This window comes from Chaetodon auriga, chromosome 17 (assembly GCF_051107435.1).
Source record: "Chaetodon auriga isolate fChaAug3 chromosome 17, fChaAug3.hap1, whole genome shotgun sequence".
Lineage (NCBI taxonomy): Eukaryota > Metazoa > Chordata > Actinopteri > Chaetodontiformes > Chaetodontidae > Chaetodon > Chaetodon auriga.
This window is the reverse complement of record NC_135090.1, coordinates 17,340,896-17,353,280: the sequence shown is the minus strand read 5'-3', so window position 1 is coordinate 17,353,280 and position 12,385 is coordinate 17,340,896. Positions and strand designations below refer to the sequence as shown.

Here is a 12,385-nt window from a genome sequence, read left to right as displayed (position 1 = left end):
CTCTGTACAGTCTGGACAAGTCCTGGCCCTGTCTTACTTCCTGTTCTGCTTATAGTCTGCTGTCTTTTTTAGTGACTCTAAAGGTGACAGATTTTTTTTTTTCTGTGCCATTTTCATTTTAAATGGCATCATCTCCCCTGAGTCCCACTTAACATTCCCTCCAGAGTTTTAAAGCTGCTGCAAGATTTTTTTTTTAATTCAGCTAATGATTGTGGATCAAACTTTGTAGCTTAATTGTGGACATTTGCCAAACAGCAGTAACATAATAAAAGCAGATGCTGTGTCTTCAATGTCAAATGTCAGAAAGCTAATGTTGGGCATTGCATTTACCAGTGACCAGCGCTGGGTTGTACCAGTTGTACATAAATTCAAACGTAGCCTGTGGTTGAACGTAACTTCTAACACTATGTTATAGGGATAGCAAAGCTGGTAACTTGACTGACATTAGAATCTACTGTTATAGTGTCAGCAAGCAAGTATACCAAAATAGAAAACAATATTTTGGTTTGTTTGGACTTGACAGTAGTTGAGATGAATCTTAGGTCTGTGTGGTGCAACCAAACATCAACAGTATCAAACGAGCTAATTTCAACATATCATTTAATGTGGCATCCTAACTTAAGAGAGAACTTATGTGTAGCTGGTGCAAAGGACCACAGGTATTCTGGGGTACTTGAATGAACTTTTCCTAGGGTGAAACAGATGGAAACAGATGGTCAAAGACTTTTTAAATATTTTAACTTGAACGCTTGAACAGTTTTGAGTCAACTCAGTTGGGGAGGTCTGGTCTCGATACACTACATGCATCATCATTTTCGTTCATGTGTGAGGTTTCTTTCGTTTTCTGACTCCCTTCGCTGTCTCGCCACAAACGGAGTGAACAAATCCACAGTTGCAGACCTTAAATGTCATCCAAGTAAATGCCGTGTCTCTGCAGGCAAGTAATGCTTCCTAATTAAATCTGTCCATGTGTGTCTGAAAGTGAAAATAAGTTAAAAAAAAGTAAGGAAATTTTTAATATGATGAAGGATGAATAGGAAATGATGAAAAGCAACAATTAAAAACATTTAATAAGTAAACATAGTCAAAAAGTGAGAAAGGATACAAAAAAAGATGCAACAACAGCGAGCACACATGCGTGTAACATAGAGAGATGCTGCGTTTAGAAAGTGTAAAGGATGTGAAAATCTGAGACGGACACCGTTTGCAGAGCTCAGCTTCCTCGTGTCATGTGTAACTTCTCTTGCTTGTCTAATTCAAGAGTATTTTTAGCTCTTCCATTGACAGAAGCGACTTAGGGAAATGTGGTAGCACGCTCCTGCTGCTTTATTTGAGGATGAGAGTGTCACTAAATGTCCCTGGTTTCACCGTCCTCTTCATATCCCTCTGGGCTAATTCTGAGAGATTACTGCATGGGCTGCAGAAGTTACTAACTTTATCCACAACCAGTCTTTTTTAATATGGGTTTCATGGATTAATATTTTGGCATGTGCATTTTGGGAGGTTTAGTGAGGCCTTCAAGGGATTATTCGGTGTATTTGTGTGTGCTGTCTGTATCTCGGTGGGGCACATCCCCATCCGCCTGATCCAGTAGAGAATGAGGCTTGTTATAGAGCTCCGTCCGGTGCGCCACTGCAGGTTGTGACAGTGTGCAAATCAGTAGTACACGAAGTAGAAGAATAATCCAAACTTTATTATCTCTTTGGCAAACTTTTGGTATTAAGTTGATTTTGTGCACGGAAGCCGTGAAGGCATATTTGTTGTTGGTCGTCGCTGCAGCTCTGAATGAACGAGCTGATGTTGGGATGCTGGTATTATGTTTTAAGCTGAGTTTCTAACTTCTGAAGTCCATTGTGTGACTGGTGTATATTTAAGCAGCGGAGTTACCAGTTTATTAGAAACATCCTCTCAATCTAATGCAATTCAATACAACTGGCCAAGGATAAATCCAAGCTTTGTGAAGCTTATAAAGCTTTATTTTTACTGACACCGTCATAGAGGCAAATTTTAAGTTGGGTGAAAGTTAAGTTAAAAGGTGAAAGATGTTTCTATTCATTTGTGCATCTCATTTTCAAATTGTGGATGTTTGAAAGCCAAGACAAATTTAGCTTCTTTAAAACTGCTGATTCTGACTAAATGCAGAGTGTCCATGACTAAAGGCTGTATTTGTTGACTAGTTGGAGGAAACTCCCAGTCTATGGACCAGGACTGAAGGAGCTGGAACATTCTGACTCAGAATAAATGATGCTTCCACTAGATTCTGTTGTAATGTACGGCACACGTGATAAATTCTGCACTGTGTATTAGTACTGTCAAACCAGTTGGTCCAAAATGTCCCACATGCCTTGTTGACTGTGAAGGCATCACAGCATTTGATTCACGTCAGTTTCATAGCCATCAAGCCATTCAGTGTCTTCCCCTTGCACGGATGCTTATGCTTTTGTCATGTTTCCTCACTAATTTGTTCAGGTTATGTTCCATTAATTTGTCTGCATGTGTGTTTGGTTTCAGGTGAGGAAGCTGAAGGGCTCTGATGAACACCTGAGTGTGGAAAGAGCAGGAGGCCAGGACGTGCTGGTGAGTCACCACACACTCATCCCTGAGCACCAAAGACGCTCCTCACAAACAGAGTTTCACCTTCAAACTTTGAAAAAGGACAATGAACACTCACTTTCTTTCCATGCTGACGCTCTTTCATGTGTCTTTTTAACAATTAAAATACTGCAGCCTCATTATGCTGCCTCATCGCCGGCTCGCTTATTCAACATGTAGCTGCTCACCACTTCAAACTGCTGCACAGCTGGAGCGAGGGGAAAGTCCAATTACTCTGCTCAGCCGTGATGAGAAAAGCAATCAGAAGATGAGAGAAAATTGGATAAGCAAGGAAAAGTGGAAGGGGGACGGTGGTCTGTCTCTCCTTTTCCTTCTGTCCTGCGGGTGTTTTGTTCCTGTTCGTTGGCTGCGGGGCATCGCCACAGCAGCAGCTGTTATTACTGTACCCACTACTGTGGTCTAATCCTTTCCTGAGCTCCACTGTCTGCCTCTCAGATCGTTATCGCAGCCACTCTGGCGATGAGGTAGCCAGCGGTGGCGGTTCGGCTGCATCTCTGACAACAAGCCTCTTTAGCACAAAAGGTAAAGCAGGATTTATTCATTACAAAAAAAAAAGGACGGGGGGTCTGTCTTCATAAGAAATGGAATAAAAGAGTGAGACATATTTTATAGTGGGGATAGATACAGATGCAGAGACTATATTTTTCAAACTTGGCTTTGGGAGGCTTTGATTTCGATGCTGAGGAGGTAGAGTATGTTGGTATGCTGGTTTTCTCCTCAGCATAGACACCACAGTGTTTCAGCTGTGAACATCAGCAGAGTTAGGCCCGCTTCAGACTACACGATTTTTTTTTGTCTTAAACGATTGTCACGAGTTCAGATGTCATTGGGGAAGCAGGTGAAGCAGCTGTCAATCAAACTGACAGCGGCGTTGTGTGTGTGACGCTGTAGTCTTGTGTACCGAAAAAGAAAAGAAAGAGATGGCTGCAAATGTGCTTTAGCATTAAAAGCAAATGCAAGAGGCGGATTAAACTTTGGCCCGTTTGGTCATTATTTATACATCTTCTGCGCAGGATCTGGATAACAATTAGGAAAGGTACGAGTTTCACATACAGTCATTTTATTTCCAGAGTTATTTATTCTACAAGGAGCAGGCTACTTTAATGTTTGATCTGGAATTAGTAATGATGAACACATTCCCACAGTTAGGACCGAGGATAATGTTATGACAGCACAGCAGCTACTCGCCGGCCTGATGAAGTCCAGTGTTTCTCGCCAACATTCATCTTTTTTGACTCAGTCCTTCTCCCTCGAGGTAACGTCAAATAGGCAGAGGTTGTTGAGCTCAGAAACGAGGGTTTGAAATGATTCATGTAAATATGATGTTTATTTGGAAAACTGTCGGAAGCCCCTGCAGCTTGCACTGATATATATGTCGCTTTGCATGAGTCCACATTTCCCCGAAACTCTACAACAGATGTGATGAGCGGCAAGTTAGCACAACCCATAGAGCCACAATGGCCACGTTTATGGGAAATACACCAGGCTGGAATACACTGTGGTTAAAAGCATGATATCGTCCAATTTCATACGATACACCTGGTGACGATATCAGCAGGTGAAATCCGACACTGACAGCTGTGACATAATTGCACCATAGGCATCCATGGCTGGACTCTTCTCACACAGATTTCATGGCCACCTGCACACTGATGATCTACTTGACGGGAAATGTTGGATAAATGTGTTGACTGCAACACTTCTAAGGTGACGAGCCTCTGAAGTTATATGATTATTATTCAGCTTTTTGCGGAATCTCATTTCCATGTGCTGTGGTTGAAAACTCCAACAGCTACATGATGGACCTCGAGGTAATCTAGGGCTGCTGTGTTTCCTCAGATGTACCTTGTATGTCTTTCTTTCCTCCCTTGTTGGTAATCTGGTAGAGCTAAGCAGTACGTAACATCTTCAAAGGGAGAGTCAGAATCATTTTATCCATTTTACACAAGAAAACCACAGGAATGCATTTTTCTGCAGCCACATTGTCAATGTAAGAAAGCTCACGTTCAATAAAGCAATAACCCTTAAAGGGATGAGTAGATGCTCTTATCTCTCTGCCTGGAGCTTCCTGTAGATTCCCATCAGGTCTGGTTGCAGATTTTGACCTTGTTCATTGCAGTGAGAGCCTGTTTCCTCCAACCACAGGTAGCTGCTTACGGTGGTTATTGCTTTGTTCGCTGCTTCCAAGTCTAACTAACTAGGTGTCCTAGTTTCAGAGTTTCAGTTTTATCCATTTAAGAGAAAGACATGAGATGGTGTTGAGCGAATACAAATTATTGTTTTTGTGTTATTTTATGTATTTTGTTGGCAGCAAAATTAGGATATATTTACACGTATGAGGAGCATAAGTGGCCGTGGAGAACAACTGAACACAAAAAATGAAGCAAGCATCTTTCTTATCATTTCTAACAACCTCTGGTATAAATCCAAATGCAGGTTGAATGGAGATATTTTTGTGACATGGACAGAATACGATTTTCTTTGCTTCTTTAAAAGGCTTCTCTTCCGTAGCCGTCTTTCCATCTATAGTCAAGTGATTTTTAAGCAAAATGTAAATCGTAGTTTCGTCAGAAGTCGGCAGTGTAAGCTACGTTGCACATGGCTATAATAAACAGAAGAAGAAGAAGAAGAAGAAGAAGAAGAAGAAGAGTGGCCACCTGAGAGAAAAATGGAGAGAGGTCTGCAGGAATTTGTTTCATTTGGGCAAGTTGAAATTGTTCTTGTGTTGTTTTGTGCTGTCCGAAGGTGAAGATTATGAAGACGAAGAGCGTTACAGGAATATCTGGGAAGACGACGACAACAGAAACGGCTTCTTCTTTTGGGTTTTGTAGCACAAACAGCTGATCGGTCAGCACTGACACTTTTTTGAAAAACTTGTAGAGACTTCTACGTACACCGACACATGCAGGTGTGGTTTTAGAGGATGCTGCAGGTGGACATTTGGTGAGCACAGCAGCTGGTTTTCAAGCTGATTAGCCACCTCACAAATAGGCCAGTTATCGTGTGTGCTCACTGTTTAGGTGTGAAGCTGAAACCACAAACACACTGAACTCCTGACACGAGGGGCACAAAGAGTCAAGCTGTGGACATGCACGTGTGAGTGTCTGTCCTGGGCTTTAAACTCAGTTGGTAATAACATACTAAAGGTGTCTGTGTTTAGGTTTTTAAAAACTGTTTTCCTTCGCTCTAACCAAGGTGATTACTGAATAGCTTGTGTGTAATTAATGTTGTTCCCTGCAGTGAAGAAAATGGCAGGTCAGCAGCTGACCGTTGTACCATCTACCCATGCCGGCCTCTCACAGGGCCAAGTCCGCCCACGGTCGAGTGACAGTGGAGCACCTGCGAAGCAGCAAGCAATAGATTTTATTTACCCCACAGCTAAGTCTGTCAGGCACACGCTGCCTTTTATGTAAGATCAGAAGCCTGGAGTACCAGTCATGGCTGTAAATTTACCAAGGGTGTGATTATATGGCCTTAGATTTATGTTTTTCATCACAGGTTTGGTGTCTATTCTTACTTAGTCAAAGTGGTAAAATTGGGAAAATGTTCATATACTCCTTGATGTGTTAATGGTACTCTGTTGTGTGTCAGTGTGGTGGGTGATGGTGGCCCCAACATAAAGCTGAACGTCACAGATTACTGCAGGAATTTGTTCTTAATTTCTTCTTAATGAAATACTCTCTGGACCTCCAAAAATCCTTTAAATGAAGCAGTATGAGAAAGAAAAAGGACTAACAACTAGATATCAAATTCATTTTAATTGGTCAGAGGCCAAAAATATCCAGCAACACTTTCCCATGTGACCTAACTTAACCTTATTTCTGATAGTTTCTTGATATGCATTTGCTTTCATTGGCATTACAAACCCTGCACTTAGTATGCTCCTCACACCTGTGATACTCAATATTTCCCTGCATTTCTTCTCACTTTCCTCTTGGTCTAACATCTTCTTTCTGTTCCACTTTTATTGAAATGCTCGGGGCTCTGTGCCAGTTTTGGAGCACAGAACCTCAGTGTGTCTATCTATTCGCACTCCTGAAATGCTGTTCCTTTTCTGCTTACTCACGACTCGTGGCTTAGCCTCGCACAACACAACAGTGTTCTCTCCTGTAAGCTGATTATTTTCAGTTAAAATGATTACACACGAACCTGCCTACTATACTGCAACTCCCTCTGTTTAGTGTTTGGATGCATCTAATCACAAGGAGATGTACTTACAGGTGTATGGATATGATTTTCTTTTTGTAAAAATGCATTTTTGCATGCTGTTTTATCCTCTTAAAACCTACTCACAGAGGCAGAATAACAAACAATTATCACCTAATCATGTATGTGACATTATGTTAAAACACCATGGTAGTCGTAGGTGTGATTACCTGGTTTACCACGTGGCAAAGGCTGGTGTCCCAGGGGTGAAGTTGTTTATTTGATCTATCTTATTTTCACCGCCGCAGTGGCCAGACCTCTGTGCTCTTCTGAGAGATAAATCTCTGGTGCCTTGTCTCCCTGTGCTGCTGTAAAGTAATGGAGAGTAAAGACAGAAGAGAGAGATACTGTTCTGACATCGCTGCCTGCGTGAGCGCAGAGGTCAGCGAACTGAAGAGACAAGAGTCGCAGAGGGGAGGCGAAGGAGGCATCAAAATGAAGAATGTGATGTGACTTTAGCTTTGGCGCCGAGAACTAAGAAATGTCAAAAGGGATGTCTAGTGTTGTTGTTTTGTTTTGTTTTGTTTTGTTTTTTGTTATAAAGCTCGAATTCAACTTTATTCACACACCTGGTGGTGGCACCTACTGTATGTAATTGTCTTGCAGGTTTCTTGGGAGGCAATTTTTTGGGATTTGTCATGAGTAAAAAATATGTTTACCTCTCACTGCACTCTTAAAACAAGTGGTTCTATATTGAACCTTTTTATAACAACAACAACAACAACAACAACAACAACAATAATAATCATCATGTACAATCCTAAACACAAAAGAGCAACAGAGAAAACTACAGTGACACACTCTACGCACACAGACACAGAAAGTGCATTTATATTAATGCATTAAATACAAATAGATAAACATAAATTAACAATAAATTAAACAATTTTGATAATCCATTTGTTTTTGAGATTGTTTTTCCGTTGGTTTCTGCTGTTGAAAATGAGCGTTGGCGTTGGTTTGATGAGCCCCAGCAGACACAAAGAACAGAGGTAGCATTTTGCAGTAGCATGCTGTTTCTGTGAAATGTTTGAGATGCTGGTTTAGAAGGCAGGGGTGAAAATAGGCCTCGTTTACACATTACAGCAACTTTGTGTGGTCTGTGTGATAATTTTCCTCTTGTAATCTAAGAAACAAGGAAACAGATAAAAAGAAAATGGATCACAGCTGAAACTAAGCCACATTTTGATAAGTAAAAAGTTGCAGATTTGTCTCTACTTAACATCTAACGCTAACAGCTAACAGCTAGTTCTTTGTTTGCACAAAATGTATAGGCTATAATTGTTATTCTTTTAAGCCGTGCCATCTGAAAACATCTCATTTTAATAACTTTGAGTAAATTGTAAAGTTAGTAACATGAAGAAAAGCCAAACAGTATCCAACTTACTTACAGCTTACAGCTAATGCTAGCTAGCATTAATGTTAGCCAAACTAATGTCTACTGAATATACAGAGAGAACATATTCATGGAGCTCTTTCTACATTCCTATATCTACCATATGCTACATGCTGATCCACTTGGTGTATTTAAATTATTTAAACATTGCAAGGAGCTTTAAGATTAAGATTTAGTTTGAGGTTAACTTATTTCTAGCTAACAGTTAGCCTTAACTGACATTGAATTGTCGTGTTAGAGCATAATTTGATTATACTAATTTGTTTGTCTTATTTTGCTTATACTAAAGAAACTGGGACAGTTAAAGTGCCAGAGATATCGAAATAAAATAAGAGTGGAACCAACTTAGGTTAGCCAAAATTGAGTTAGCGCAGATTGCATAGGCTCAGCGCTGTTCTCCTCTCTATTAGCAGGCAAATCAGACAAACTCATGAACATTACGGGCTCTTTTTCAATACAAATCTAATACTGAAGCTTTTTGTGGCTGAAGTTTATTTGATTTGGGGAACAGAACCGGCATTCCTTATTGAAACTTTTTTTTAAAATGAGATTATTTTGAAGAGCATGCTCTTCCTTTACATTATCATGCTCCTTTCGCATTTAAATTCCCACACAACTCTCTCCCTTTCTTTCTGTGTCACCCCCTGCTTCCCCCAGGGCTCCTCATCCTCTGGTCGGACCCGTAGTTTCTCCCTCCTCCCCCACCTAACTCCATCTTCATCCCCGGGTTCTCAGAGGCACCTGAGCCACACGGCCTCACCCAGCAACATCGTCACCATCACCCACCACAAATCTCCGGCTGCAGCTCGGCGGGCCAAGAGTCAGTACCCAGGACGGCTGCTGGAGGTCAAAGAGGTGGGTTTCACAGGCTTAGCAACTTTTTAGTGTTTGGCCTCCAGGCCTGAAATTCAGAGCAGACGAGTGGGTGTAGTTTTTATGTTTTTGCCTTTTCAAGAGGTTGCACAGACTGGGAATAAGCAGTGGAGTTGGATTTGCCAAGACAACATGAAAGTATAATTCTGTTTTATTACAACTTGGCTCCCATTTTTAGTTTGGGTCATCATTCCTATCAGTTATGTTAATATTGTGCTCAAATTCATTGCTTAGATTTGTGAATACGGCAATGTCACTACGAAGTCCAACTGGGCTAAAACGTGCGGTGCAGACGATCACACAGGTTGTAAACAAGCTAACAGTTTAGCAACGTGAAATGTTTTGCTAAAAATTCATAATTGTACAGAACTGCATACAAGTAAGGCCCGGGGTGGGGGTGGGGGCTGACAGCCTGTTTGTTGAAGATACACCATTGGTTGGTTGGCAAAGTGTTGAATTATCGCCATTGATTGCTCTTTCAAATGAACAGGTGCAAACAGTGTTAGCACCATGTGTTTATACCATACTACAGAATACTCGCTAACACTGGGATTTGATAATGAGGGAAATTTTCCAGTGCCCTGCCCAGGGCCGTCCCACCACCCATACCACTGTCCATATACCATTTACATTTAGACGTTGGCACACACAGTGACTTCTGAAATCTCTGGTAGGCAACCATTAAATATTAGAGCAACAAGGACTGGGTTAACTAGTTCCTACATTAAGTAAGTGACTACAATTAGGTGGTCAGAATCAGATACCCAGTTGAAAGTGAAATGCTCTCAACATCCCTGCATTAAATATATTAAAACACCAAAGGGCAAATAAATTCAGCACTTCAGCATGTCTGAATATGTATTACTTGGAGGATACGTGCACATCATTTACACGTTGTGCTTCACTTGTGATTTCAAGAGAGGCTCCTGGCAAGAGAGACAGTTGGTAGGAGAGGGTGATTATGAAAATGGATGGGAGAGATGGTATAAATGCAGTCATTGGTGAAGCATGTTCCTGCACCTCTTTGGCGAGCTTATGCTTGGCAGATTTGTCGCTTTTCCCTGCGGGGGGAATGTTTTTACAAAAAGCATTTGATGTTGCTTCTATTTGGTGAGGTACTTGTACAAACTTTTAGCCATTTTGGCAGGCACTCCATCCGTCTCATGTTCAACATTATTATTATTATTATTCATCATTGTCCTCTTCTTTTTGAATGCTGTTTGAGTGAATGACTCCTTACTGCTGTAAGAGGTCTTTCTAATGCTGTAGAATTTTACTAATTTCAAAGACACTTATGTTATGCGCGTCCTCTCTGAAGAATTTCTTACAGTACAAGTAGACAAGCCAGCAAGGCTACCAAAAACTAGCTTGCTGACATCTTTGGCCGTGCAGGTCGCAGTGGTTCCTTGAGTCTCCCAAGTTTACTTCTTCTCTTCAACTTTTCTAAATGTGTTCAGCTAACCTGGAGCTTTGTTTAAAACCTGTATAATCATACATCTGCTGTATGTTGCCACATTGTCCACATCCCAGAGCAGTTAGCTAAAAAATAATCCCTCAACTATCAGAAACTTCATTCTTTTTGATCATCTGGATCAAACTCCAGAAGCGGCATACATTTTATGTGGCCTCTGTCTTCAGAGCCTCTACACTGGTCTCAGGTGGGACACTGGTGCAGTGAGTTCAGCAGATATTTCTGGCTTCCTGGCAGGCTTGACAGCGACTGCAGTGTGCTCTGTCTTTCTTGTAAGTTCAGCTTTGTTTGCATTTTTTCTGTTATATATCAATACTGATTAACACTGCTGGTGACAGAGGGAAGAGCTGATGGAGCGTATGTTGTTGAATCAGGGTCAGTGTGGTTAGCGTGTGCAGTAATCAACATATTAGATGCAAATGTGTCCATGTGTGCAAAGAAGATAAATAGTGGAGGTGATGACTGGGAAAAAGTGAGCTTGTCCATATGGAACATTTGATATTAATGACCTTGCCATGCTGATGGCTGAATGTATACATCTTTACAGTTTTTACTAGTATTTCCATCATAGTTTAAACACACAGACCTGGAAGCACACCCTGAGTTAATTACAAATCCCTCCACTTCAAATTTCCAATCAGGCTTTGATTTAGTTTGAAGTTCATATCCTCATTAATTCTGTCCGCTTCAGTCACCAGGCCTGTCACTTCTAGTTACCACTTTGTCCTCATCTGCTACATCTCCATACACTCAGCACAGTCATTCACTTTCACCGCTTATCTCTCAAGAGACGATTGTTTTTTTCCTTTCTCTTCTTAATAGCCTGTCTGCAGTTGGATTTTAGTGATTAATTGCAGGAGATTAGCCCTGAAGTTGGGTTTGCAAAGCGAAAATTATAAAGACGTGATGAAGACATGATTGTATGCCTGGCTGGCAAACTACAGAGTCATTAGCTGCAGCATTTTTGCATTCACCCTTTTGCTTAGAGATGAAATGCGCTTTTCGGATTGTTGCCAGGTAGCTGCACATCTGGCCGCCGAATAATGGAGATAAGATGACTTTATGGTTTGGATGGAGGAAGAAACATGGACAAGGAGAGTCAAGAAGCTTTCTAAATGTAAAACGCTTCTGCCCATGTCAATTGTTGGTACAGAAGAGAGAAATAGAACTGGCAGGGAAGCGGTTATTCGGCCATCATGGAAAATGTTTTGGGTGAGCACAAAAGCCTTTCTGAGCTGTTTTTGTCCTTGAGCTGTTCAGGTGTACGTTACTTACCTGCAAACATCAAGACGTGACTTGATAAATTGTATTCCCTCTATTATGCAGACTATCAGTGCCTGTAGTAACTCATCCAGAACAGATTAAGTTTGAGCCACATGTTGAAAAATGTGACACATTTTCACAAAAGAATAAAGTGCTGCATGATAAGTTAAAGCCGTTTTAAGTGAGAATCACCTTGTGACGTTTCCAGCAGCAGCAGCAGACAACTGAGTCCAGTAAAAAAAAAAAAAAAGCTGTGAAACTCACTACCTGCTCAGCACCAAACAACAGCTGTTTCAAACATAGTGGAACATTTAGCAGCTAAAGAGCCAGATATTTTCCTCAGGAGTTGGCACAGACCAAAAACAGAGCTAAAAGAGAGAATATTGCACATTCATGGCCTCACAAGGGACATAAGAAGAGTCCAGATGAATGCTAATGTTGCTCTGGGTCAATTGACAACTATGTGCCATATTGACTTAAAAGTTTCGTATTTACAGCTTGTTTCAGTCAATGCAAGTTCAAAGGTTAGAAAGTAGTTTGTGTCGAGCATTGACAAAATACAC

At 41.0% G+C, this 12,385-nt stretch overlaps 1 protein-coding gene across 1 annotated transcript in view; it reads left to right on the top strand.

Annotated features, from left to right (window-relative positions):
- Positions 1-12,385, top strand: part of osbpl10a (oxysterol binding protein-like 10a) — a 67,710-nt gene that overhangs the window by 21,147 nt on the left and 34,178 nt on the right. The window contains exons 4-5 of the mRNA XM_076755171.1: positions 2,512-2,577; positions 8,873-9,070. Coding sequence (XP_076611286.1) covers positions 2,512-2,577; positions 8,873-9,070 — 264 coding nt within the window. The remainder of the gene's footprint in view (positions 1-2,511; positions 2,578-8,872; positions 9,071-12,385) is intronic.